This window comes from Salminus brasiliensis, chromosome 1 (assembly GCF_030463535.1).
Source record: "Salminus brasiliensis chromosome 1, fSalBra1.hap2, whole genome shotgun sequence".
In the NCBI taxonomy this organism is placed as follows: domain Eukaryota; kingdom Metazoa; phylum Chordata; class Actinopteri; order Characiformes; family Bryconidae; genus Salminus; species Salminus brasiliensis.
The window spans coordinates 21,019,889-21,046,795 of record NC_132878.1 but is presented as its reverse complement, the minus strand read 5'-3'; the positions used below and the strand labels follow the sequence as shown (position 1 = coordinate 21,046,795).

The window sequence follows — 26,907 nt, the reverse complement described above, 5'->3', positions numbered from 1 at the left end:
AGCATTAATAATTTAACTGAATGAATGCTAACATCTTTTATTTCACACTGACAACCTAACGTCTGCTGTGACAGGTGAACTCAATCCCCCACTCAACCTGAGTGTGGGCTTGTTGGACTTCCAGACCTCCATTTACTGGTTTCCTGGGCCAGGGAACCCTATTGGAACTACATACTCTGTTGAGTTCACAGAGGTGCAGCATTAGTAAGTCAAGTCACTTTTTGTTCTACACTGACAATCTGAAATAGGGGAAGATGTCCTCCTCTTAGACCCTGTTCCAGTTCTGCAACCGAACTTGCAGCAGTATGAGATGGCAGTTTGTTTCTGCTTCGTTTAGCAACTTGAAAAGCTAGATTTCCACTTGATCAGTAAACAGAAAATTAGACACTTTCATTAAATACCTGTTAGAACTAGAGTTAGATACTGAACAAGCACCAGTCTGAACAAGCAATCATCCCTCATCCCCCTTTTCCTGACAAATGGAAAAATGATGTGCATAATTAAATGTAAGTGTAATTCATTACTTTGTAATTATATCAGTATTATATTGTATTATAACATTTTATTTAAATAGTACAGGTAAATGAAAGTGGAAAATGATGTGCATAATTAAATGTGTAATTAATTAATAATTAAGTGTAATTCATTACTTTGTAATTATATCAGTTTGAGAAGAAATGATTTAGCATGTTGTGGCGTTGTGGTTTAGGCAAGCCTATGGTGGGCTGTGAGGTGGAGTCAGCCTCAAAGGAGCTCAGGGCTCAAGGGTGTATAATGGTTAACTGTGTGTGTTAAACAGACATAGTAGTTTTGTTATAAGTGGGCCCATGAGCCACAGGCCGTGGCTGTGCGCACTGGTTTGTGGCCACCATGCCCGAGGCACACAGACGGACAAATAAGAGCTGGGGTTTAATATGGGTGGGCTAGTCTGGGCTTTGGCTCTTCTACTATGTAGACTGCACCCATTCTGAGTTAAATCAAATATTAAACATAAGCAGTTTCTCACAGTTCTTTGATTTTGCCACAACATCTTTAGGAATCTCACTGGGTTCTAATTTAGGGTATATGGAATTGACATTAATTTTGACAGTAATGTATTTTCGAAAGTAAAGAAATGTGAGCTACAGGGTTTGAGGGGTTATTAGGGGTTAATTGGTTGGTATCTTCCCCTTGTCTCTTTTTTTCAAACAAAAAAAGTCTTAGATATGTGTGAACCTGCTGACTAAATATTACAATGACTCATTCAAATAAATGTTCATATGAATGAGCACAAGCTTGAAAGATCCCATCTGACATGCTAATGCTAATCTCATTGTTTGTGTAGCTCGAAGCGAGTGTGGAATAAGATTGCAGGTTGCACAAATATCACCACTACGCAGTGCCGTTTGTTTCTTGACCAGCTTATCAAAGACTACTTTGTGAGGGTCATTGCAGAGTGGAAGGAGGAGAGGTCACATTGGACACCCCTGCAGCACGCATTCCAGCCATATAAAGACAGTTAGTATAAATGTTTTCAGCAACCCTACACTATGTAATGTAAAACAAGGCTGCACAAGGCACGTGGCCACTGGGAAATGTCATGCAAATAAACGTATAGTGATTTGAAATATATTATAAATCACCAGTACAATATTTAATGTTATGTTGATTTTGTTAAATATGGCACAAAATTAAACACCCACAGTGTGAGCTTTGGGATTTAAAAAAGTCAGCTGAAGGCATCAGGCAATTATGAAAAAAATGATGTCTAATATAATAATTTAATATATAATTTAATTTAATATTTAATATAATCTAATATTGTAATTTAAATGAAACTCTTAATGTGACGTACTTTATAGCTGATATTGAAAACAAGTATGACACACTAGATTGTGTAGCCCTAATGGTTGATTTTTCTCTATGACTTGCTTTACAGCTCAGCTCAGTTCGCCAGATATGGAGATCTTCTCTGACCATCATTCTATCCAGATTAACCTCAGACACAAAGTCCAATCAGTCTACCAAGACGTCCCTATTCGATTTAATGTTGACCTCTTTCGGGTGGCTTCTAACCATACAGCCGAGGTGAAACAACATTCACTAATTTCATGTAGAATGATTTATATAAAGTATTCTTACCTCAGTTCAGTATGCATTAGAACAGTACTGGCATGGTCCTATGGTTTTAAAGTAAAGATTTGGCAAAGAAAATGCCAGTGGTGGCTCGGTGGTTAGAGCTCGGCAAGCTGCCACTGTTGGGTCCTTCACACGCTTTCTGTCCCTGGCTGCCTACGACTCTGGGCTTGTGTGCTCATGGTCACTGTGTGTGTTCACTGCATGGATGGGTTAAAGGCCTATCACAAAGGGTGGTGATGGTTGCCTTGAATAAAAAAAAGGTCAACTGCTAAGACAGTTATACTGTGACAGAAATCTCAAGTGCAGTATATTTGAGATTACTAAGCTTTTTTATGTAGTTTAAAGCAAGTGTGTGAGGATCAAGGAATGCTAATTGGTGCACTAAAAGCTTTCACATTTGTTAGCCACAGTGCCTCCAGTGCAAAAGTAAGCAGAAAGCAAACTTCAGACTTTTAAACCATTATTGATTTAGAAAATTTCCCATCCTCAAAGCATTTAGGAAAGATCACAAGTATGGGCAACTCCAATTTTTCCCACCTGCCGTCTGGCTACAGCTACTGCATCAACGCTTCTGCCTTCCACACAGAGATGACCCAGCTCCTGCACCTCAATGCAACTGGATGCATTTTCCTGGGTCAAGGCCATGGAGGTACTAACTATATATATGCTTATTTATATAGTTTATTCATGGTCAACCATTTAAAGAAAGTTTGAGACCTTTTAAATAAACCAGCTATAATAAACCTACACTATCTAGGTTTAGTATGGCACATAACAGGAAACTAAAGATGTTGGGGTTGAAAAAAGGGGGTACCAGTGTACAAATTCCTTTTTTTGTTTCAATTCACCAGGAGGCATCATAGCTGTGGGTGTTCTCATACTTTTGATTGCTCCTGTTGGGGTTGTTCTGTCTGCCAAAAGTTCCCTGCTGAGGACCCTCGGGCGCAGCTACATTCCAAAGGCTCTGGTGTGTTGGCTTCATTTTTTTGCTGAATGACAGATCTGGACATACGTTACTACATAATGAGCCTTTCACCATGATTGAAAATGGCTTAGCTCATATTCAAAATACTATTTATGAGATTGTGAGAGGCACTCTCCATCAGTAGTTCCTTACCGTCAAATCGGCATATCGTTGCTATAACGCAAAAAACTTTGTATTGCCAAAAATTTTACAGGACTTACAGAAGTAAAAAAACATTCTTTCAATAGAAGTCAATGTAAAAAGATTTTTTGGTCCATTGACGATGTAAATATCTTCAGATTCACGTTGTCAAAAGGTAAAATATGGAGATACAAAGTTTTTACATGACTGCGACATTATGAAGCTTATGTACTTTATATTAGCCTGTGGACTCTAAATGATCAACATGTGGTCTGATAAATTTGTCACTTAAAAAAAACCTGAATTCCTTTCTTCCTGTCTGACAGCGTATCATCACAAGAGCAAACGAAGCAGCCCCAATGCTGAAACCAGAGAACGTCCTTTTTCATGCAGTTAAGGAGTACATACATACGGAGACGAATGTGAACGCATTGCAGGATTACTTGGAGAGAGTACAATGCTCGAGAATCATGATCGGGAGCGAGCCTGACGAGGAGCTGGAGAACACCTTTTCTCTCGAAGACTTGAACAAGGTGGATGAAATTCCACCTCACCCACCTACTTTGTATAGCTCAGCTGCACTCATAGAAGAGCCTGAGCAGCATCTTATACAGGAGGACTGTCTCACACATGACTGCTGGGGACAAGAAACCCCCCACCTCTCATTTGAAAATATAGAGTCACATAGAGACTGTGATGATGAAGAAAGTGACTCTTGTACCTACTGTATAGAGTCAATAGAATCTTCTGAAGAAGACACAGATTCCCTGCCAGCTGATGACTTTGCTTTAAAAAGCAATTATGAGCCCAGGCCTGACCCACGTTCCTTTTAACTGGATGTCTAGTTAAGGTCAGAGTGTTATTGAACTATTACAGTGACAGACTACAATAAATGCAGGATCAATTTTGTAAGGAAATGTGAACTCTACAATGTGGTGCAATTAACTAGCAATAAAGATGCTTCTAGGCAGCAGATTAAGGCACTAACACTATGGACTGAGGATCGCAACTTCGCATCCCAGGTCATGCAGGATCATTAGCAGCCAGAGCCTGGGAGAGCACAATTGGCCATGCTCTCTCTGGGTGGGTAGATGCTGTTCAGGCATGTAAGCAAGTATGTATGGAAGTGAATAAATAAATAAATAAATAAATAAATAAATAAATAAATGTGCATCAAATGGGTCTTTGGACGAGGCCACAGAAGAAGAACCTTTTTTTAAACCCTTAAAAAAATCATGTTTGTAATAGAGATGTGTGAGTGTGAGGAACCTTTACATTGGTAAAGAATCTTTGACAATGAAACACATGTATAAAACGTTATGCTGGGTGCTAAGAAGTGTGAAACTGATTGGAAACTGCTACCTCACTTTGAAATAACAGTGTATCGTGTCATAAGAAGATTGAAGGACAATTTACATGTCATCACTGCTGATAATGAACCTTTTACTGGTTGGTTGATAAATAAATAAATAAATGTGGAGAACTGTATGCCAAATCTCATGCCAATATATATTATATTTTGTTCAAGTTCATCATATTTACACTCTTGAACCACAGTAATATTTACAAACTGTATGAAAATGAAAATTTTTTTCAAGGTTTTCAAGGTTTTTGCTTGTCACTCAGCTTTCTCCCCCAAAGAGAGTGGAGAAGAAACTCTTCTTCCCCTCCTCTCTTGGTAAACGAAGGGATTTGCTTGTCCGAGTGCCTCTTTGGAGAGGCGATGGCGTTTTGTCTTTCTCCTTCTCTTTTTGCCTCTCTTGTTCTTGGAGCTGCACCTGCTGACATATCACTAGACGCATGTCCTCCTGGAGAAAGGGAAAGAAAATGAAGAGAAGAGGTAGACAATAGCATGGGCATGAGCTTGAATACATGCATACACTGATTAGCCATAACATTAAAAGTTAAAAACACTGATTATCTTCATCTAGAGTGGCAGCAGTCAAGGGGTGGAATATTTATTAGGTGTCAAGTGGACAGCCTGTTCTCGAAGGCAACAAATGGGCAAGTGTAAGGGTCTGGACAAGGGCGAGATAGTGATTGATGGACAACTGGGTCAGACCTTCTCCAAAACAGCAGGCGGGACTCCTGCCACTGTGTTTGCATGTAAAGACAGACAGACCCCCCTTCTCCTGGAAAGTTTTTGCAAGCCAGCAATGGCATATCTTGGTTTTATTATTCCATATGCCAACTGACAGAACCAAAGACACCAAAAGTTCACCAACCTGCCACGACTCTACTTCCTGAGACAGGGCCACCTTGTGTTTAATGGTGTTCAGGAGCTGCTGGTTAAGCGTGTCACGATCTTGCCGGGCCAAAATGAGCTCCTCCTCCAAGGCACTGTTAGCAACACAAGAAAAACTCTGAGAATTGGGCAACACTCCTTCAGGCAACTCATCCCACCCTGTGGTATAATCTCAACCTGTGCGACAGCATATGCAAGACCACACCCACTAGCACTATTCTCTGTTACCTATACGTTGGCTTGCCAGGAGAGCTGTGGAATGGCTTCAGTTCTTCTCTCAGTGTTTCTATTTCAGCTAGGCTGACCTCCAGCTATTAAAGGAAGGAGAGACAGGCTAAAATGATGAATTGACAGGATTCAACTGATCATTGTTTTAATGTAAATGTAATTGTAAATGTGGACCAACCTTTTTGTTCAGCCTCTGAATCTCTTCCTCTTTCTCTTGGAGGATTGCAGAGTGTGCCACAATGGTTTCTTTGGCCTGTTGGACCACAATATAAAACCCTTAAGTAAGACAAATTAGTTTTGCAGCCTTGTATATCTGTTTTTTTTTACTTTTCATGTAGCCTTAGATTGATTTTTTTTTATTTAAAGTTCCATAGCCTTCAACTGAAGGCTAAAAAGGTGGTTATACTTCTTCTAATTTTATAGCATTTTTCAGTGAAATTAAACTACATTTTTTTTATTTAACAGCATATGTTCCATGACTGTAGGGCTTCATATGCTGCATGGTGAATACAACATTATACTGAAAAGTAGAAAACGACTAAAATGGGTTCTCTCAGTCAGGTGTGTGTTTATATAATTCAACGCAGCCTGTTAAAATCACCAGCGAATACCTCTTGTGCTCTTTATTAGAAACCCTGAGCTCATAGAGTCCAGTTAGAGACTGTAGCCCATCTGCCGATGCATAAATGGTGTTAACCATTCAGCAGTTGTCATTCTGCAGTACAAAGCTGGTGTTTCTAACAAGGTGGCTACAGATAGTGGAAGTACAAGGTAGGTGTTTCTAATAAAGTGGCCAGCGAGTGGAAATACAAGGTAAGAAAGCGGACAGTGAGCAGAAATACAAGGTAGGTGGTTATAAGAAAGCAGTCAGTGAGTGGAAGTTCATGCCAGGCGTTTCTAATATAGTACACGAAGAGCGGCCACTCCAGTTATGAACCTAACAGCTAGATACACCATTGTAAAAGCACTACCTGAGACTGCTGGAGTTCATTTTGGAGGGACAGGGGGAAGCACGTGGTCTCCCCAAGACTGGCCTCCTCCCCCAGAGCCTCCACCTTCTGCTGGAGACTCCGATTCATGGTGCGCAGCTGGAACACCACACTGTGCTCCTGCTCCAGCTGTGAAAAGGCCAGGGACAGTGAGGCTGACACCCAGTGCAAATGTATACACAACCAAGTTTTCTTTTACTCCCCTATGGAGCACTGTCTGTGACCTCTTCTTAATCAAAGTAATAAGTGGGATAGGATGTGAATGTGTGGCCTTAATTTATGAAGGTCTGAACAAGAGATGAAGCTGAAGTCAATTCCTGTAAATAGTCTGATTTCTCAGGGTAAGTTAGACCAACAACTTAGTAAGCCATGGGAACAACCTCATTAAATAGTGATCATTAAAGCAGCAGTATTTGAGAAGGGGTATTGTCGGCTTCAGGGCTCCCCCTACAGTCAGGAAGAGTGATTCATGAAATACAGAACCAGCACTGAGTGAGAGAAGCAAGTGGTCTGATGCGGTGTAATAATATTATAGGACTTTCTCACAAGCGTTCTTGTGCCTGCTTCACCAATGTTAAATAGTGCAGTTAGCAGCATGCCAAGCCTGGAGTAGCAGTGATAGAGACCCTATTCTTCCCATTACAGGTCAGTGGAGAATTAAAAAGATTTTGAAGCGGTTATTTTAAGGTAAATATGTTACATAATGTTGCTTTAAGATGTGGCCATGAGTCAGTAAGATGTGAGGACAAGATAGCTGTGCTGTGGTGTGGTTAGGTAAACAATTAAGCCTGATAAATGAAGTAGAGCATGGCAGACAACTTTCTCTTATTTTCTTTCCCTGGGACTTTCTTTACCTCCGTCTCTTTTTCCTTCAGGTTTGTCTGGAGTTCAATGACTCTCTCTCTGAGTCCATCTCTCTCTGTCCTGAGCCTCTCGTTGTCCTCCTGGGCTGACTTCAGCCGCTGGTCCAGGTTAGAAAAGCGCTCCTGTAGTACTCTATTCTGTTCACCACCAAAACACATGCGAGCAGTCAAAAGCTTTGAAAACACTGGAAGAGTTTTCTCTGTTTCACAGTTTGTTGTGCTTCTATACTTACACAAAACACAAAAAGGAACAAAAAACAAATGCTAACACTAAGGGTTGGGGATATTAAAATGATATCACAGCACATAAATACATGAATACACTAACTTGTAATGGAAGTCAAGGTGAATGATTCTATTCCAAGCCATTTTAGAGCATTTCTTAAAAAGGTCTCCCCCTTTTCTACCCAATTTAGCTAACCCCTTTACTTACTAGGACTCTCCCAATCACTTGCAAAGCTCCTGACACGAAGATACCCCCTCCAATACATGAAGACAGCTACCACCTCTTTTTGAACTGCTGCTAATGTAGCATCATTAGGCAGCCATCACACTCAGAGGAAAGCGCTGGATATCCAGGTCTGACACATCAGCCAAAGGATGTCTGTGCTGGCCAGCATCACAGCAGGAGTGATGAGGGGAGAGAGAGAGCACCATCTACCCACCCACAGAGAACATGGCCAATTGTGCGCTCTCTGGCTCTTGCTGCTGATGGCAAAACAGCACAGCCTGGGATTCAAACTCGAGAACCTCGGGCCATAGTGACAGTGTCTGCTGAGCCACTCAGCTATTTTTGAGTGTTTCTATTGGTTCATTCATCCTGACATTTGGACACAACAAAAAACTACTGCCAGATTTAAATTTGTCAAAAAAATAAAAACAGATGTTTGGTAAAGACCCTTTTTTAGTCCAGAACCAGACTCTGTGTTTATGATTTGGAATTTATACAGTATATGCACCTCTGCTTGCAGGCTGTCCAGACGAGCAGAGCTTATAGATCTACTGAAGCTCGTGTCCTCCATCTCCTCTTTCAGAGAGCGCAGCTCAAGACGCAGTGTGTGCTCCAAAGAGACTGCCTGAGAGACAGAGAGAAAGAGAGTAAGAACTATAAGAAGGAAGCATGACTTGCTGCAGATCTTCTTTTCAGACATTTTTCTTTACACCCTCATTCTTCAGAGGTTTTTCCAAACCTGTATTTCTGCGTTCCAGATCTGCACCTACAGTGATGCGACAGCAAGGTGTTATAAAAACATAACAGGCTTTTAGGCATTACAGTGGAATGTTGTTTTTTTAAGATAATAAATCTGTATGCTCAACTCTTTTCTTGTCCACTATTTTGCTTTAATCTATCTATCTACCTACCTACCAGCATACTTCTATCAGGTTCTTAAAGTGTTCCTAAGGCCATAGTTCAGCAACAAACTCCCCTACATACTGTTCTCTGTTAATGTGGACATAAAGACTACTAAAACTTCCATTACCACTGTTTTAGCTTTGTGACCTACTTTTGTCCATTTTATTAAACAACTAAGCAAACAGGCTTTGGCTTATAACAATGGTGGAACCGCTTCTGGTGCTATACAGAGCTATTTATAAAAAAAGGTTTAATACCATCTACAAAAATATAAAGAAACCATCTAAATGGTTCTTTAAGTTGTCATGGATCTATACAGAACCACTGCCTTTGCTAAACAGTCCTTAAAGAACCCGTTTTTATGAGGGTGCATGTCATACGGTTGAAAAACTAAAAACTGGCATCTCAATATTATACATTGTTAACAAAGGGTTAACTATTCAACAAAGTGGTAACTATACAAATCTTAACAACACAGAAATCATTTTAATGGCTTGATCCAGGTATTTTGGGAGCTTGGATGGAACAAACACATGGCTGGTGGGTCTTAGGAAACTGTCTGGAAAACATTCAGGTCATCTGGTCACCTCTGCTAGCTGCTCCACTAGTTTCTGGTTGTGAGCCGACAGCTGGGATAGCTGCTCGCTCTCTTCGCGGCGCCGATCGCGTCCCTGACTGTGCTTCTGTTCCAGCTGCTCACGTAGCGACATGATGTCAGTCTGTAGCTCTGCCTCCCTCTGCCCCGCCTCCAGCTCCCGCACCTCCAGGTGCCGCTGCAATGTGTGTTTCTCCTGCTGTAAAGCCTGGAAGCATTAACACACACACACACACACACACACACACACACACACACACACACACACACACACACACACACACACACACACACAGCATAAACTGCAGAGCAACAAAGAGCTGATTGGGCATCAACTATTATAGATGTCTTATGTCAGGTCTTTTATTATTTTTTATAACTTGTCCCTCCTGTTTCTTTCTAAACTGTTAATTTTCTTTACAGCTGCAGTCGACTGGTCCAAGTACATGAGCCACTTCGAGCCTTTGGTGGTTCAAGATGCCCCAAGCTTTCTGGCAGTCTGAGGGCCCTGACAGTAATCAATCCTTGATTGTGTACTGCCAGAATGGTAAAGTATCCTAGTGGTTTTGGTAAAAGCCCATGTGTCTTTTCTGGAAAGCTGTTTTAAAAACATGAACGCTCTGAGTGCTGGTTAGTGCTGACAATCATTTTTTTTAATTGTTAAAATGTGTGTGTAAATTTACTACTGGTTTTGGAAAGTAAATAAAATGTCTACATTCACATGGGAACCAGGCATTGGGCTGTTTACAATTAACACCACTCACTGTACTGTAATCCTTGTCTGTATGTTTCTTTACACCAAACCACTCAATGGTTCATTAATCATAGTGAATTAGCAGAATTAACATAACACATATGAGTAAATTAAAGGCTACATAATAAGGTTTAGTTAGAAGATATATGTTTTTTTTAGAAGATAAACATGGTTAATTATGGAAATTATGTTTATTTTGAGAAGAAGTTGTTTGAATTTGTCCAAATTCCCCTTTAATATCCTCTCAAAATGAACATTAAAAAACATATTATGTAGTAATTAACGTGTTAACCTTACACAAACAAGCATTTTCCCTGTTACAAATGCTCATCTGAAATAAAATAAATAAATACATTTGTGTGTGTAGTGTATCTGGCCTGCCTGACTAATTTTCTAAAGCCTAAAAATCTCAGGCGCAAAGCTTGACAGATGAAAGAAAGGTGTCTACCAGTACACATTAAGGATGGGCATTAAGGATGGGTGTAACTGCATGCCATTCTCACCACACTGTTTCAGCAGAGAGACTGGACTGAATTTCCTAACTGCATCACTAGGAAGGGATGATGCTTCTGTTTTTATTTTTTATTTTTGCAACCCTATACCAAGGTGTTATTTCCTAGTTTTCTTGTGTATCCGCATGTAAAAAAAAAAAAAAAAAAAAAAAAAAAAAAGGGGGGGGGGGTGTATCTACATCTGCCCATAATTTAATAATATAAACCTATTATTATAATCTTCTTCAAAATATAATAGCAGTTTCAAATTACAGGTGTCAAGAGGTTATCATAATGTTATATTAAATCCATACAGCAGTGGTTGGCAACTAAGGTCGGAGTTAAGCATAATTTGATGATTTGTGCTCTGCTCTGCCACGTTGACTAAACCTGCCAATTAGAAGGCAAATCCAGAAATCCAGTTCCCCACTTATGCCACAAAACATCAAGATACACTTGGAAGACACACTTGTGTCATGGTTTTCACCTTTTTACGTAATACTGTTTTGGACATCACTACAAAAGCATTTGAAATAAGCGTTTACATTTGGAATCCATTGTGTTGGTGTATCTCAAAAGGAATAATATATATATTTTTTTTTTTGTAAAAAATTTAAATAAATAAATATAAAAAGAAATAATATCATAATTTTTTTTGTCCCACAAAAATATTTTTTCAAATTTATTATTTTTTTTTAATACACAATCTGACACCTGAACCTAGCGCAGGCCAAATTAGGTAATTTTGTTACATTTATTAAAACAATAACAACGTAGGTATATACTTTCATTAATAATTACAATGAAAATGTACAATACTGCATTTAAAAATGAATACATCTTTTACAGCCTTTACTTTTTTTTTTTTTGAGAAAGTTGCATCTCAGCCACATATAACCTTTTACTGGATAAACTGACCCAGCACCCAAACACTAGCTTTGACCACTAGATCTAGTTAAGATCCAGTTAAGCCTGCTTCTGGGAAGTCACTCCCTTGAGATACGTGGGCGAGATGTGGGATGGAACCAGGCCGAATCGACGTAGCTAGTAGGGAAAAAAAAACAAGAAGACAATACAATACTGCCATAATAATCTTGTATCCAATCAGCTAATGTTGCTATGTTTCTACCTCCATGTCTTTCCTTATCTGCTCCAGCTGAGCTTCCAGCTCCTCGTTCCTCTCCAGCAGGGCCTGTCCCACTTCTGCAGCTAGGATCAGGTCTTTTTCCAGCATGGTAGAGCTAGTGTCCCCCTTGGGGGAAGCCAGCAGGTCATCTGGCCCAACCCCTCGGCCCATGATGCGATGCCTGGAAGAGGGAGTTGATGAGGAGAAGGGAAAGAAGGAGTCCTCAAGGCTGGGAGAAGGCAAACTCTCTTTCCTGGCTGAGATCATTGATGCACTTTGTTGGTGTCAAGCTGGTTTGGTTCCCCTGAGGCCTTTCTGGCTGATTTAGGTCATTTGGGTTATTAGAGGTTGCATAATCCAGCCCTCAGCTTTCAACAGCCAACGAGTGAGGTCTTCATCTCAGATCCGGGTCACGTTCATATTTTCCCCTGCTAACATCTGAAAGTGAGTGAACGCCAGAGGTAAGAAGATCAGTCAGTCAAAAGCTCATTTCAACAGCACAAACACGAGTATTTGCCTTAAACATTGGGCTTATTAGGTTAATTATCAGGTCAAAATGATGGGGAGTATAAAGTTCTCTATAATGATCTGGTGGACATACACTACATGGACAGAGGTATTGGGACACTTGCTCATTCATAGTGTTTTCTGAAGTCAATTAATATTTTTAATGGAGGATCTGTCTCTACTGTCCAGGGATGGCTTTCTACTAGATGTGGAGCATTGCTGTGACAATCTAATTGCATTCAGTGACAAGAGCTTTGGTAAGGTCAGAATGTTGGATAATCACTACCCCACCTCATCCCCAACTCATCCAAAACGTACTGGAAGTTTTGGAGCACCATCATCATTCCACAGAACACAGTTCCACTGCTCCACAGTTCAATGCTGGGGGGCTTTATAGCCCTCTAACCCATACCTGGCCAAATACATGGTGCCAATAGGGTCAATATCTGCTCCAGAGGTCTTGGATATTAAATACATTGGTCATTCTCATGTCATAGTTATTGGAACACCTGGTTCTTATTGTCACCACCAGCACCACTGTAAAGAAATCAGACAATATGTGTCTCTACAACTGACCATTTCACACCAAACCCTTAACCTAGTAGTTCTTCTTGACCAATTTTGGTTCTGATTTAGTTGCCACCTACCAGTTAGACACCCTCCCATCACACATGATGCTTTTGAAGTTGTGAGCATATGCTATTTCAGGCTAGTTATTATTATTATTATTATTATTATTATTATTATTATTATTATTATTTATTTATTTAGTTAGTTATTTTTTAATTACCGGATGAGATGCGTTTCCTTTTCCTCGTCTGACTCGAACCTTTTCTGTATTTCCTGCTGACAGCAACCCAATACAGATACCAATCGAGATCAATATGTTTACTATAGGTTAAATAACATCGAGGTTTGTGCCTACAAGGAAGGTCAACAATTCCTCTGTAGACCAAATCCCAGGGTTGAATTTTTTTTATGAAAGGACAATTTCATTTCTGACAGTGGTGTCAAGGTACGCTCCAAATGTGTCCTGGTGTTCGGACAACACAGAGACCTCCAATAAAAAGCACCTGCTACTATTAAGACATGCAAGGCTGAAAGTCAACCAGGACATATGCAACATAATTGCAATATACAGGTCATCCAGCTCAGATTACTCAGATGTCCTCTGTCCAGAACAAGCGAACAAACACATGCCAAGAAAGATAATATGCTTCAGCCTCAGAGCATTTCTATTGTTGTCTGTGAGCTTCTTTTGTGAAGGAGACCAAAATAACAAGAGCTCTAGTGTTTTCCCACATTCCAAGAGTCATTTAAGTCTCCTGAGTGGCCAGCTACACCCCTGCATGTCTGCCAGACTGGTTCTGAGGTGCTGGGACATTGCATGGCTGGGCTTGCTCAAGCTACAGCAAGTCTTAATGAACTTTAAGGTAGAGGCTATCAGCGTAGAGGTGATCAGCGCTTCCACCACCCAGAAGCAGTGCTACGGTAAGTTTCCCTGGAATAGTCGAGGCTGGTTTCCTCTTCTCCACTTGAGCAGGGAAGCGTGTGCTGGCCACGGCAGATATCATGAGCAGCACCTGTTGGCTTTAAAGCGCTGCTGGGTTGATCTAGTGGCTTGTAGTCAAACACTGCGACACACAGCCAGCATTTTAGGCAGAACACAAGACCTACAAGGAACCAATTACAACTAGTACCAAACACTAAAGACACACATTCAGTAGCTATATATGACAAGGTACAGCATATTAACATCCGTAACCACCACATTTACACCACGTAGCTGTGTACCTGAATAAACACCCCTCTTCACAGATCTGCTGCCAACTCTCCTGTTGTTTTTCTTACCTGGGAAGTTCCTGCTTGGCTCCCAGTATGAATGGCAGCAGGGAAGCACTGCTGGTTTCCTTGGAGCCAGTGAGCCAATGTTCTGCAGTTAATGGCCGAGCTACGCCCACGGCTGATGACCTCACCAGATGGGAGGGGCCGAAAGACTTCATGCAAATGTGGCTCCATGCAGGTGAAGAAGATAACACAAAAGCCATACAGGTGAGGTGGCTCGAGAAAGCCCACAGTGTACGTCATGAATAGCACCATTATGCATGTTCCTGCCTGAGATCCTGAGATAAACTGGCAAGGACAGTGTTTTGTTTCTACACACACACACACACACACACACACACACACACACACACACATACATTTATGTATACACATTTTTAACATGGTCATTGTGGAGCATTTCCATTGTTTCACTCATCAATTTTGACACAATGTAAAGAACAACTGCCAGTTTCACACTATGTCAAAAATTGAAAAATGGAAAAAAATGTATATACAAGGTATTCTGTGTGATGGGTGATGGGTAAATTAAAAATTATGTTTTGTCTTTTTTATGTTAAATTATAATTATATGCCCCCAACCCACACACACATATTCATATGTATAAATGAATGAAAGTCAATGTTAAAAGATTGTATTTTAAGTCATTGTGGATCATTTTTGTTGGTTCGTTCATCCAGACATTTTGACACAATGTAACAAATTTGACAAAATTGAGATACAAGGTTTTTGGTGACAGCGACAATTATTTTTTTTACTAATTTTAAATTTTGCCAGTTGTTCTTAACATTGCGTCAAAATTTCTGGATGAATGGACCAATAAAAATGCTCCAAAATGACCTTTTACATTAACTTCCATAGAAAGTTAAGCAGGGTTTTTCTTTTGTCATATATTGTCATTTTGGAGATATGTTGTTGCCTGATGATATACATACACAATATATATATTATATATACATGTATGATTCTATACAGAAATTTGGGCAAGAAACGAACTTAAATGTAGTTGTTTTCTGTACATTTTAGACACAGTTCTTATTTATTTTATGAATTTATATGAACATATTAAAGAAAAACTGAATTTTTTATTTACTGACCGTAGCAGGACAAAAGCATCACGTCTCATGTACAAAAGCATCCAGACCCTTCTTTTAATGAGTGAGTCCAGCTACTTTACAGTGCACCCGTTACTGACACAGGCATTTTGCTTATTCAATCGCCATAGAAAAGCATTTCCAGTATAACAGGACACTCAGGAGCAGTCACGGCTGAGTTACCCTGCCCACTGCCATGCGGTACGTAGAGAGGTCCAAAGCCCCACAGCACTGCACAGTGGAGCAGTGGAACTGACGTCTCTTGCGTGCAGGAACTCCAGCCAATACCTTGAGGACAGGTTTAAGTGGCATTTTTGATCTATAACTAATCATCCTCTCACTAATGCTCTCATGGCCGAATGCCATTAAATCCTCACAGTATCCCTCAATCTAGTGTAAGGCCTTTGCAGGAGTTGCTGTTGCTGCAGCAAAGGGAAAACAAACTCCCAATTATTACCTATAGATTTCAAAAGCAACTATAATGGAGCAGGTGTCTACAAACTTTTGGACATTTAGTGTATGTCATAAAGATATTTAAAAAAGACAAGCTGAATGTAAGATATATGGCCTTTAAAGCAAAAAAGAAAAGCACATTAGTCAGCTGCCACCACCAGAAACATGTAGCTAATGGTATCCAATTTCTGACATAGACTCAAATGGCACTTGTCAGACTAGCAAATCCATATTACATGAAGGAAGAAATGACCTATGATACAAACGCCTACTGAGAAGTCAAACATGCGGCCCGCTTGTAATGAAATCTCTCTCTGTAGGATCCTTCCGCTCTGCTTCTGCTCAAAGATTCAACGGCATTCGGTTGGAAGAGGTGTTGGAGATTAATAAGAGGAGCTGTTTAAAACGTGTCCAGCAAAACCACAGCAGCTCCCTCAGAGAGCTCGGTCTGTTTATTTTCTGCTCTGTGAGAAGATGCCTTGTTCAGCTCCTGGCACGGCCTCCAGGCTCTGCAGCTAGGTGTGGACTCGCCATGTAGCCCTCTATGGAAACAGTGGTGCGAGTGTGTGTTCTGGTGTGGGGTCAAAAAGGGTCAAGCTTGTCCACACAAGGGGAAGTCTATGGAACTCACCTTGCTACTTCCTGTTTTCCGCTTGACATATTTTACCCTCTAGAGTTACTGAATAAGGCTGGTTTGTGGGTTTGTGTGGGGGTTGTGGGTAACAAATTCTTACATGGCTCACAAGAAGATGTAGCCAATCTGATTATTTGCAATACAAACAAATCCAGCACAATAATCAATGTAGCCCTGTTGAAGTTTGCTTACCCGTATAATCATGTGACATAATAAACACCAAAAAATACTTCTTTGGAAGTAGTTAACACAATAATGTTTGTTGTATTAGAAATGATGTTAAATGACGGCCTCCTAGCAATACCACCATAGCCCACTGGAGAGCCTCAGCCAACAAGTATAAAAACCCACTGGCCTACGTCATATTTTTTTTTTTGCTTTTTTGAGTGTGACATGCTATGTAAACATTGTTACAGGTTCAAAATGTAGCATTCACTCCCCAGTCCATAAAAAAGCCCTATTTGGATTGACATAGTTTATCAGGGGGATGTCTGTAACAAAGAAACTGGTGGGTTTTTTGTGGGTTGTATTTTCTCTGAAACCCAAAATTTGCATCAAAACTAAATGATATATGTATATGTGAGTGATAGATTTCATATTCTATATTTGCTCTCCTGGTGTGAAGCGGATGGTTTCTTGATTTGGGAAGTGTTTAATATTGATACACAAGCTTGGAGACTAAACACGACAAATAGCATTTCAAGACAACGGCTAGGCTAAGACTATGGTCAGTCTAGCTGGAAATAATTTTTATGTAGGATTTTTCCTCAATGCTGTTATTGAGGATTTCTTGTACACCCAATGCAAAAAATGTGCATTGCTAGAATTGGTATGGCAACAACTAAGATGTCAAATAGGCCTCTGTACCAGCACCTAGGGTGTTTTCCCTAATAACATGCCCATGTAGGGCCTGTATGGACAATCCAACTGGGAACCTGAATGATCTGTCCACAGGTTCCATGTTGGCCCCATGTATTGATCTCCAGTAGGGTCATTGATGGGACCAGAAGGGGTTAAACATGGGCCCCATCTAGGTTGTACACGGCACATGTCTTGGTTATGATGTCACAACCATTAACAACCATTTCCCTGTGATTGCCCATTCAACCTACAGCAGTTTCAGCTGCTTGATCATGCTGAAGTGATGTGGGCTGTTGTTACTGCAGACAGACACTGGTGTTACCTGAGGTGTTGAGTTATTGGGGTGAAAGATCCCCTCCTTATAACTGCTATCAGTCACAGAAAGAACAACAAACATGTTTAATGTAAAGAATTGGCATTTTAGTACATTATGTGTCATAAATTATGACAAATGAAACATACACACACGTACAATATGGATCGGGCCTCACATTATCCTGCTAGGGAACTTTTTGTCCAAAAGAACTGGGCGTTATTCCACACTATGGGAGTGGTGTGTGTGTGTTGGGGGGGGGTGTAGGGCCCCATCTCAAGCCCCTCCTCTGCCTGCAATCTTAACTCCACCAGACCCTTCCTAGGCTGAGCAGCAGAGCCATGGCAATGAAGAGAGGCTACGCTAACTGGCCCATGATTCTGGTGCTGTGTGGCCTGCTGCCGATAGCCACGCAGGCTGGAAGGCAGATGCCCAAACTTTCCGACAAGAAGCTGTGCGCCGATGCAGAATGCAGCCGTGAGTAACTTCTGTGGATACTGTGGATAATGTTGTTGGTTGCAGTGCTGCATTACATTTATTTAGAGCAGGAATGCATGTTTTTAGACCATCCTACTGTATTAAAGGGTCAGGAATCTCACTGGAAGCTTACATCCCACCAGTTAGCATCATGCAAGCTGCATGTCTGCATGTCATCACAGTTGGATTGTTAAGAAATCTCAAATCCACTTGTTTGTGTGGTTTCTGGTGCTGTATGACACACCGTATGCACACCATATAACTCATTAATCTTTAGCCATTTCTCTGTAGGTTTTGTCTGCATGAGCAAGTTCATTAAGTGCCTAATATGAAGCTCATTGTCCCTTTAGATCCCATCCTCATTGCCAGAGCCCTCCAGGATTATTATCCACAAGATTGCCGCTTCATTCCCATCCGCCAGGGCCAACTTGTCTATGTGTATGCCATGCTAAAGGACAGCGGGAACCTCTTTTGGGCGGGCAGTGTGAGTATCATAACAGCAGCTGTAGGAACTCGTCCCTTTCCCATAGACACTTCTTTACAGCAGTGTTTTGGCTGTAAAGTGACCTGACTTGTGAGTTTTAATCAGGTACACCTACCAAGGAAGTGGACTTTGTAGGTTTATAATGACTGACTGTGGGTCAGCCAGGTACACACGCATGCAGTGTAATGCAATAGGTGTTCAGGTATTCATACATATGAATAAAAGAAGTTGCATACAGTAGGTTTAATTTTACAGGACAAAAGTATCACTCTTACAGTGCACAGTAGCATTGTTATCTATTCTTCAGATTTGGGCTACATTCCTAAGGTCCTTGGTTTAGATGAACCACAGCATTTGTCACTAACTACTTCTTCTTAGTGTTCTTATTCTGCTGGACCTCACAGCTTTGATACAGTGCACCTGCTGTAACGCAATGCACAGTCTTGTAGGTGTTACTGTCATTCCACTTAGTCAGTTACACAGTTAGTCAATGTGAGGCAGTCAGCCCCCACTAATGTTACCTATTGTGTTCTGCAGGGTTCAGTACTTGGGCCCCTTTTGAAGACGAATAAAGATCTTGTCTGGTTAAAGGATGTTATTGGGGGTGTATTTACAGAGATACATTGTATGGACAGAAGTACTGGAACACTTGCTCATTCATTGTTTCTTCATTGTTGGCAAATACTCTTATCTTACTTTTTGGAGTAACTGTCTGGAGTAACTGCCCCCCCGATAAACTGTTAACTGAGGGTATAATTATAATTTTGTGAGAACATCTGAGCACTTTGCTCAGACCACTGATGGCAGACCATTCACATGTGTTCCTAATTAGTCTGAGAAAACACTTTGGTGCCTAATGATATCTGTGGGTACAGGTGCAGGGGACATACTACAGCGAGCAGGAGGCCCGTCTAGGTCATTTCCCTAGCAGCATTGTTGAGGAAACCCATGCTCTAATGCCTGCTGAAGTGACGGTCAAAACTGATGTGAGTGTTTGAAGCTTTTTTCAGTTCTTTTACTGTGTTTGTATTACAGGCAGAAACGTATGTGAAAACCTAAATGAATTGGTTTTATTCCTTCAGAAATGGGATTTCTACTGCCCCTGAGACTCTGCCACCAATCAAGAATTTATTCGAAGTGAAGTGACCATGGCTGCATCCTTCTCCTGCACTTTACGAGGTCTGCTGTAGGTTGTCTAGCAAGCAATGCAACCAGATACCAGCTTTATATTTGATGAGAACACATTTATTCACACAAATGAATGGAAAAAGAATGATTATTAAGAATGACACAATTAAGCAAATTAAACAGCTTAGCACAAAAGTAGTGTTTGTACTGTTTAGTCTACAATAAACCTGAGCTGCTATTAAAAGCTTCCTGATTGTTACTTGCCTCATTTAACTGTTGCTGGGCGATATACTGTATTGCTTATATTGTTGTACTGTGATGTTGACATACCATGATATTGCTTTTATTGATATGCTTTGAAATAAGCATTTTATACATAATGGAGAATGATGAAGATTATAAAAATATAGGTCATTTGTAAGACTCCCTTTGATGTCATTTTAAGAGAAGAAAACCGAACAATCAACAGTCCAATCAAAACAAGATACAAACAAAATCTAAATACTATCTTATATATTAGAATATAATGATATATTCATTTTAATTGATACCATCCAGCACTTTAATATTTTTTTTAAAGGTGCTTCGAGTAATATATCCAATAACAAAATAACCAGCTGTTTCTCAGGCTCCTCCATAATCCAACCCATAGTGTTATCCTCTCTGTTAAACGCTATCCTGTGGGGTAAAGCTAAGTGCTGTGTCCCAAATCATTCACTAATTTACCCACTTGTTTACTTACTCCCTAAAGTTTTACTTAGTAAAGAAGAGGTTTAGTAAAGAAGACAACTTAGTACTTAGTGTGTGGAAAAATGAGGTGACTATTTAAAATAAAATTTGGAGATGCTCTGGCATTAACCTAGCAGCTGGCATCAAAAGCTGAACATTAACAAAACTCATTAGCTAGCTAGAAAGTTAGCTGTGTGAACTGACCTAAATGAGACAATTTACATCCTTCAGATGCTATTTGTGTTGGAAACAGCTGGAATTCGGCCTCTGTCTTTAACCCAATCTGTTCAGTAAAAACACACAGTGACAGTGAACACACACACCCGGAGCAGTGGGCAGCCATCACTACTGATGGCTGGGGAGCGAAGGGCCTTGCTCAAGAGCCCAACAGGGGCAGCTTGTTGAGCCTGGGTAATGAACCCACAACCCTGTCATCAACAGCCTGGTGCTCTAACCGCTGAGCCACCACTGCCCCCATGTTTTAGTAACTTTTGACATTGCTGTATGGTCATTTTTCATTTGGAACAGCAGCGTGGTGCGTAATGCATTCTGGGATATTTGGCTGTTCCAAGTCCACACTTGGTCCTGATGCGTCCTCGATAACACGGGCGGAACAAGAGCACATCCGGGTATTCGGACAGTTCTTTTGAATGGAGCAGTACTCGGGCTGCAGCTGATGACGTTTCTCCAGTTCACAGGAACCCAAGTAAGTGCACTACAAAGGGCTCAGGTTCCCTTTAGGGATCAAGCGCTATTTAGAACACCAACAACAGGCCTCGTCTCCATAGCACTGACAACACAGGCGGCGTCCACGGAGATCTGGGGCTCCAGAGTTTTACACGCTCGCTAAGCAAATTATGCAATGTTAACGTTTAAGTCGTATCGGTGGGTTAAAGTGTAGAATTGTGGCTTTAGTGAGTTACACGGACACCAGAGCAAAGCGAATCTGTCTGTGACCCACTGTTTGGACGTGATTATGGACTTTCCGTGGATGCAGAGTAGCCCACCTTTCCATCACACGCTCCGGGCTTCCGGGCAGGGTGAGGTTTGGCAGGATTTCACCGACGAGGCCAAATTTGGCCAGTATGGCTGGCGCTGCTCTACAAACGAGGACGCCTATTCAGTGGCCACTCTTATTGGAAACTGGTCGGAGAAGAGGTTTGACACTCGTCGTGCCAAAAACTTACAGCGCCCTCTGCCGTCGCAGGTCAGAACTGCTAGCTATACAGAAAGGTTTGGTCAAGGGTGCCAAACTTTTGCATATGAATTTATATGGAAAGAGAATATTGTTATGTTGCTTAAAATTAAAACCTCATTTTTATATTCCCACAGTTCTCTCACTACTTTGAGACCACATACTCCTCCACCTACAACAAAGAGGACAGAAGCCCTGTTTACAGCAGTGAGTTACTCTAACATGGTACACTAGTCATGTTCCCAGTCTCTTATATCTGCTTGAGTGTTGATGATGTGTAGCTACACCAGTTGTCTGGAATATTTTAAGGAGACTGTGTGTGTGTGTGTGTGTGTGTGTGTGTGTGTGTGTGTGTGTGTGTGTGTGTGATTTTCAGCTGTAAAGAGAGAGCCCAGAATCTTTCCTGGTCACCAGCCTGAACTGGACCCTCCCCACACCAAGCTTGTGCCAGACTCTTGCTACAGACTGGACTTCAGCAGGCACGGGTCAAACAGCAGCTCTGCCAAGCCGAGCACTCCAGAGCTGCAGCCGAAGAGAGAGGAAGAGCTGGACAGAGGACAGAATTCTGTCCCTGATTTACAGTAGACTGTGAGTCCATGTAAAATAACACTATTACAAATAAAAATGCTACAAAACCATGTTCAAATGATGATACAGATAACTGTAGTGTCATCTTTTTAATCAAGCTTTTATAACATATTTATTTATTAATATATATATAAAGTATCCACACTTCAGTTACACACCTCTTCTAATGAACGCATTCAGCTACTTTAAACACACACACACACACAAGCCTAGTTCCTGTAGAGGAGCACTTCCAATAGAACAGGGCCCTCTGGAGCAGATAAACATGAACCTATTGGCACCGTGCCTAATGCCAGAAGGATGGGCTGGAGGGGTATAAAGCCCCCCAGCTTTGAACTGTGGAGCTATGTGTTCTCTGGAATGATGGTGCTCCATCCAGTACTTTTAGGATGGGTTGAGGAAGAGGTACGTAGTGATCATCCTGACTTCATTAGCGCTCTTGTTACTGAATACAATCAAATCATCACAGCAGTGCCCCGAAATCTAATAGAAAGCTTTCCTGGACAGTAGAGACAGGTACTCCAGCATAAGCAGGACAAACATTGAAAGACTCTTGATTTCAGAAGATGTATATTGAATTGTACGCACTGTGTGTGTCTGTGTGTGTTCATAAACCTCTAGGATTTGAGCTCCTGCACTTGCATGACTGACTCCCAAGAGCTGCTATTCACTTGATATCTTTGTTTAGTCTGCTGTATCACACTGTGAAAATACTGGTAGCACGCCATGCTTTCAGCCAGGGTGAACTTCGCCCAAGCGTGAATGGCACGGCGGTGTTTGTCTTACACTGACATTTTTATTGTTTTTTTTTTTTTTTTCATTCCTGTGGAGAGGTTGTTTTTGCTTGGTCCAATGCTCAGTGTCTCATCCTCGATAGTTTGGGTGATATACAATGCATGACTGGTGAGAATACTTGCTCATTGCTCATCATCACATAGTTCAAATGTTCATTATTTATAAAGATACAGACAGCCAGCTTGGTTTCCTAGCTAGGTACAGATGTGTACATTGTGGATTTTAAAGAGTAATGTATGGTACATTTCCCATAAGTAAATTCATTCCAATACAGTCTGGGAAGAACTTTGTAATGGATTACTTGTTCTGAGTGACTACCCCAACACTGGATATAACCTATCTTGTCTGCTGGTGTCATGTAGTGTCACATTCCTTACTTAAAACAAGGCTATAAGGTTTTATACAACTGACATGAACCTATAGCATTGGATAGGGTGGTGAAATGTCATCGTAACCCCTTATGCTCCATGACTTTTATTACACCCTAAGGATCACTATTCGATAACTACATTCACACTGGCTGAACTGTTCCTTAGTTATAACAGTGGAGGGGAAAAGCCAGGGACCACCGTTGGTTCCCTTTATGCTAACTGATGCTTTACGAATGCTGCACTCCAGTAAAGTGTTTCAGACTTACGCATGTGGTCAGACAGTGAGTCAGCATTCGTTTATTTTTGACTGATCACAGAATTTATTGAGAGTTTGTAACCATCATTACACACACGTGGAGCTGTGGTGTTTACACATTGTTCAGTGCCGTGAATCACAGGGAATGTTGAAGCAGTGAACTGAAAGAGCAGACGATTGAAGCACTGGGCCTTGGCATTTTACACTGATCTGAGATCTGTTTGTTCTTATTCTACACTCTGAAAAATAAAGATGCTTCATAAGGTTCAAAGAACCAAAAAGGTTGAAGAACCACTTTCGGACGTGAGCGTGAAGAATCTTTACACTGGTAAAGAGCCTTTATGCCAAGCGAAGGTTCTTTAAGTCTTTAAAGGGTTCTTCAGCCTGACCCCGTGAGGTCTTACTCACAGGGCCATTTGTATGACTCTTCATTTCTAAGAGTACAGTTCAATGTGAAGCAGATTCCAGAACAGTGTAAAAGAGTAACCCTAACCCAGAACACATGAAACACCCACTTGTGTGTTCCCCCTCACTTGTGCCTCCTAGTGGTCAGAACGCAGTGGTTCACATTGACAAAAGTGACATAGCAGCTTTGTCAATAGTGCTTTTGTGAGACGTTGCTGTGAAAACGGATGGTGATTATAGATGGTAAACAACATAACCTTTTACCTCCTTTTATATGGTAGGTAAAAAGTAGTGTTATTTATCCTTATACTATATTTATGCCTTTTTTATAGTATACGGCCACATACTTGAATGTTAATTGTTCTTATACTTCTGGAAGCATGTTTAAAATACGGGAAAGTAAGTAGACACATTCCTTAGGATGTCTGAACACCTCTCAATCATCTAATCACAATGCTTCCACCACCAAATTCCCATATCCCCATTTTACGATATCACACCAAACTGCATCGTCTCTGATGAACCCAGTCATAACAAGGTGTCTCCAGACGCTAAGTATGTCAACCACACCAAAGTGATTACCAGTCGTGTCTCCAGAAACCCATAGAAACTACCAACAGAAAGAGGTCACTTTCTCCATAACGTGTCTCCTCATCCCTCTCTACCTGCACCTGATCTCTGTGTATCCTCTGGTCCCAAGTCCATCGTGAACAGGAAATATCGAATCACCAAACAAAATACCCCTCAGACCATACACAGGACATTTCTTACTTCTTTGAGATACAGGATTATGGTTTTGGAAATTCCATCACACTATTCTTCCTCATGGGCTGTTGTTTTTGTACTGCTTCATCACAGAAGAAATGCCCAAACATCCAGTCTTCCTACGCTCAAACCCTCACAATGCTTTGTTCGCCACAGACTGGCTGTGAGAGACAAAGGGCTCTTTTATTTGGCACAGTTTGGGTTTGCAGAAGCGATGTGTTTTGCTACCAGCGGCTGAGGGGCACAAACAATACTCCTGTGGTGTAATGATGTCTCATCTCTGAAGACATGGTTTTGATGTACCAACCAAATTAGACTATGTAGTAATCACTAATTAGCACAGTAATTAGCTCAGTAATTGGCCCTTTGATTGGGATTACCCTCTGGAAAGGCCAAGCCTGTAGAACTGTCAGCTCAATGCGAGGCTAAGTGCAGGGGGAGCACAGCGGAGGGGAGACAGGGGGAGGACCGACTTGTGCGACAGGATCTAGCAGCTTTACTTTTTCTGTGGGCCAGTGACGGCGGGCTTTTCCTCCCGAGTGATGGGAATGGAGCGCTCAGGCTCATCGGAGAGCTTGCGAGGGGCCAACACCATGAGGATGCCATCTGAAGAGAGCGAGGAGGTGATACTAGTTGGGTCGACCCCGACAGGGAGACGGTATTTTCGTAGGAACTCTCGTGAGACAAACCCATGGTCATCCTGGAGGACAGGAGGTACATTTGTAAGCGTTAAACAAAGGCCTATTGACAGAAATGTGTCTTAGCAGACAGCGGTGTTTAGCAGATCTGCTTGTATGGATAGGTCAATGTTTGTAATGTAAGTGGTAAACATACCAACCATGGTCTCAGAATACCCCTGCCCCGCACTGATGTTCTTGCTCAAACATACTTGATTCAATTAAACTGGCCTGACTGAGCTAATTAAGCCTATCTTAAGTCGAACTATAGGCATGTTACTGTAGTATATTCTAAAGAAACTTCAGCAAGGCAGGGGTACTCTTATGACCAGAGTTGGAAACTACTTCTGTTGGGATTTACCTGACGGTCCTCGTGTTTAGCATGGACCTCAATGTAATCGCCATTGACCTTAACCGCCAATTCCTCAGGTGCGAAGTGCTTTACATCCAAATTGATGGTAAAATGGTCCTTTTCCATTTTCATCTATAATGACAGCATAAAACATGAAGGTATAATGTAGCTTGTTTTCCAGTAATCGGTTTGAATCGGTTTTGAATATGAACCCACACATGTCAAGTGCTCACTCTAATTTGCATTGTTTTACATAAAGATGAGATCTTCTGCTGAGACAGATAACTGTAATACTTATTCTAAGCTTATGACTCCATCAAGGTGCAGCTTATTCATTTCACATGGCAGAGCTTGTCTTCTTAACATTTAACATTTGTTCTAACATTTGTTATTTAGGAAATGATTCAGACTTTATTTACAACTTGACTTTAGAACATTGTAGAGGTCCTCAAGCTTCAAGTCTTCTTGGTTTATGGCAGGTGATTTGACAGAGAACATTAAAAAGGTCCTTGAATCCTTGAACTCTGTACAGCATTCTGGACAACTGGCAGGGAACACAGCATCCGGAGAAGCAACTTTCCCAAATTCATTTTCCTTATTAGTCACTGTGTCATTTGGAGATGGAGAACATCACTAGAACGTCTCCACAAAGGAATTGCTGAGGTTAACTCTTGCTGTACAATAGTATGTAAGGAAGAAAAGACAAAGGAAATACAAAACGTGTCAGATCCGCTTACCTCAGAGAGCCCACTTTCCACCCAACTGGGCCAGCGAAGGAAGGAGGGTCGTGGGGCGTACAATGCGGGGTAGGAGGTCAACAGCTCACTCTCTGAGATATGCTCCCCGAAGTGCTGGTCGAAGATCCGGCTGGGGATCAAGTGTGGCCAGAAAGAACGGCGGAACCAGGGATGCTTGATGGCGACATCCATTTTGTCTTCTGACCTGAAGCTAGCACTGTCCTCCTGGAGAAAAACCTGGTGTCTGCCCTGCCTGCCCACTTATATACACCACCAACAGTAGTCACTCAGCCAGGCCCAGCCAGCTGTGGATCTTTCTGGAACAATGATGTAAACTGTTTGACTTCCCCCCCCCTTCGTTGTGTCCCTCCC

At 41.3% G+C, this 26,907-nt stretch overlaps 4 protein-coding genes across 6 annotated transcripts; 2 read left to right on the top strand and 2 right to left on the bottom strand.

Moving 5' to 3' along the window:
• Positions 1-4,718: 4,718 nt before the first annotated feature.
• On the bottom strand, positions 4,719-14,279 carry bicdl2 (BICD family like cargo adaptor 2). Of its 3 annotated transcripts, none has more exons than XM_072693747.1 (10): positions 14,227-14,279; positions 11,872-12,306; positions 9,490-9,705; positions 8,508-8,624; positions 7,540-7,686; positions 6,668-6,814; positions 5,875-5,949; positions 5,697-5,779; positions 5,449-5,563; positions 4,719-5,031 (listed from the first exon to the last, which is right to left on the bottom strand). In XM_072693747.1, the coding sequence occupies exons 2-10, from the start codon at positions 12,133-12,135 to the stop codon at positions 4,846-4,848; spliced, it is 1,350 nt and encodes a 449-aa protein (XP_072549848.1). In that variant the 5' UTR covers positions 12,136-12,306; positions 14,227-14,279; the 3' UTR covers positions 4,719-4,845. The 3 variants fall into 3 exon arrangements, with proteins under 3 accessions (XP_072549848.1, XP_072549840.1, XP_072549857.1); XM_072693739.1 differs by lacking the exon at positions 14,227-14,279 and adding an exon at positions 14,170-14,222; XM_072693756.1 differs by lacking the exon at positions 14,227-14,279 and adding an exon at positions 14,170-14,222 and having other exon boundaries at positions 9,490-9,696.
• Positions 14,280-17,876: 3,597 nt separating this feature from the next.
• On the top strand, positions 17,877-19,862 carry mia (MIA SH3 domain containing). Its single transcript, XM_072693672.1, has 4 exons — positions 17,877-18,053; positions 18,404-18,537; positions 19,413-19,523; positions 19,620-19,862. The coding sequence occupies exons 1-4, from the start codon at positions 17,918-17,920 to the stop codon at positions 19,641-19,643; spliced, it is 405 nt and encodes a 134-aa protein (XP_072549773.1). The 5' UTR covers positions 17,877-17,917; the 3' UTR covers positions 19,644-19,862.
• Positions 19,863-21,210: 1,348 nt separating this feature from the next.
• On the top strand, positions 21,211-22,210 carry cfap68 (cilia and flagella associated protein 68). Its single transcript, XM_072693659.1, has 3 exons — positions 21,211-21,601; positions 21,727-21,796; positions 21,966-22,210. The coding sequence occupies exons 1-3, from the start codon at positions 21,371-21,373 to the stop codon at positions 22,172-22,174; spliced, it is 510 nt and encodes a 169-aa protein (XP_072549760.1). The 5' UTR covers positions 21,211-21,370; the 3' UTR covers positions 22,175-22,210.
• A 111-nt stretch (positions 22,211-22,321) lies between these two features.
• On the bottom strand, positions 22,322-26,807 carry cryabb (crystallin, alpha B, b). Its single transcript, XM_072693647.1, has 3 exons — positions 26,536-26,807; positions 25,808-25,930; positions 22,322-25,469 (listed from the first exon to the last, which is right to left on the bottom strand). The coding sequence occupies exons 1-3, from the start codon at positions 26,725-26,727 to the stop codon at positions 25,266-25,268; spliced, it is 519 nt and encodes a 172-aa protein (XP_072549748.1). The 5' UTR covers positions 26,728-26,807; the 3' UTR covers positions 22,322-25,265.
• Positions 26,808-26,907: the final 100 nt, after the last annotated feature.

Excerpts from the sequence above, each read along its gene's own strand:
- mia (XM_072693672.1), top strand. The coding sequence starts at position 17,918 with ATGGCAATGAAGAGAGGCTACGCTAACTGGCCCATGATTCTGGTGCTG. Across the intron at positions 18,054-18,403 it reads CGCCGATGCAGAATGCAGCC|ATCCCATCCTCATTGCCAGA; the intron begins GTGAGTAACTTC and ends TTGTCCCTTTAG. Across the intron at positions 19,524-19,619 it reads AAGTGACGGTCAAAACTGAT|AAATGGGATTTCTACTGCCC; the intron begins GTGAGTGTTTGA and ends TTATTCCTTCAG.
- cfap68 (XM_072693659.1), top strand. The coding sequence starts at position 21,371 with ATGGACTTTCCGTGGATGCAGAGTAGCCCACCTTTCCATCACACGCTC. Across the intron at positions 21,602-21,726 it reads AGCGCCCTCTGCCGTCGCAG|TTCTCTCACTACTTTGAGAC; the intron begins GTCAGAACTGCT and ends ATATTCCCACAG. Across the intron at positions 21,797-21,965 it reads CAGAAGCCCTGTTTACAGCA|CTGTAAAGAGAGAGCCCAGA; the intron begins GTGAGTTACTCT and ends TGTGATTTTCAG.
- cryabb (XM_072693647.1), bottom strand. The coding sequence starts at position 26,727 with ATGGATGTCGCCATCAAGCATCCCTGGTTCCGCCGTTCTTTCTGGCCA. Across the intron at positions 25,931-26,535 it reads TGGAAAGTGGGCTCTCTGAG|ATGAAAATGGAAAAGGACCA; the intron begins GTAAGCGGATCT and ends CTGTCATTATAG. Across the intron at positions 25,470-25,807 it reads CTAAACACGAGGACCGTCAG|GATGACCATGGGTTTGTCTC; the intron begins GTAAATCCCAAC and ends CCTGTCCTCCAG.
- bicdl2 (XM_072693747.1), bottom strand. The coding sequence starts at position 12,135 with ATGATCTCAGCCAGGAAAGAGAGTTTGCCTTCTCCCAGCCTTGAGGAC. Across the intron at positions 7,687-8,507 it reads TGGACAGCCTGCAAGCAGAG|AATAGAGTACTACAGGAGCG; the intron begins GTGCATATACTG and ends GGTGGTGAACAG. Across the intron at positions 5,950-6,667 it reads ATGAACTCCAGCAGTCTCAG|GCCAAAGAAACCATTGTGGC; the intron begins GTAGTGCTTTTA and ends GTGGTCCAACAG.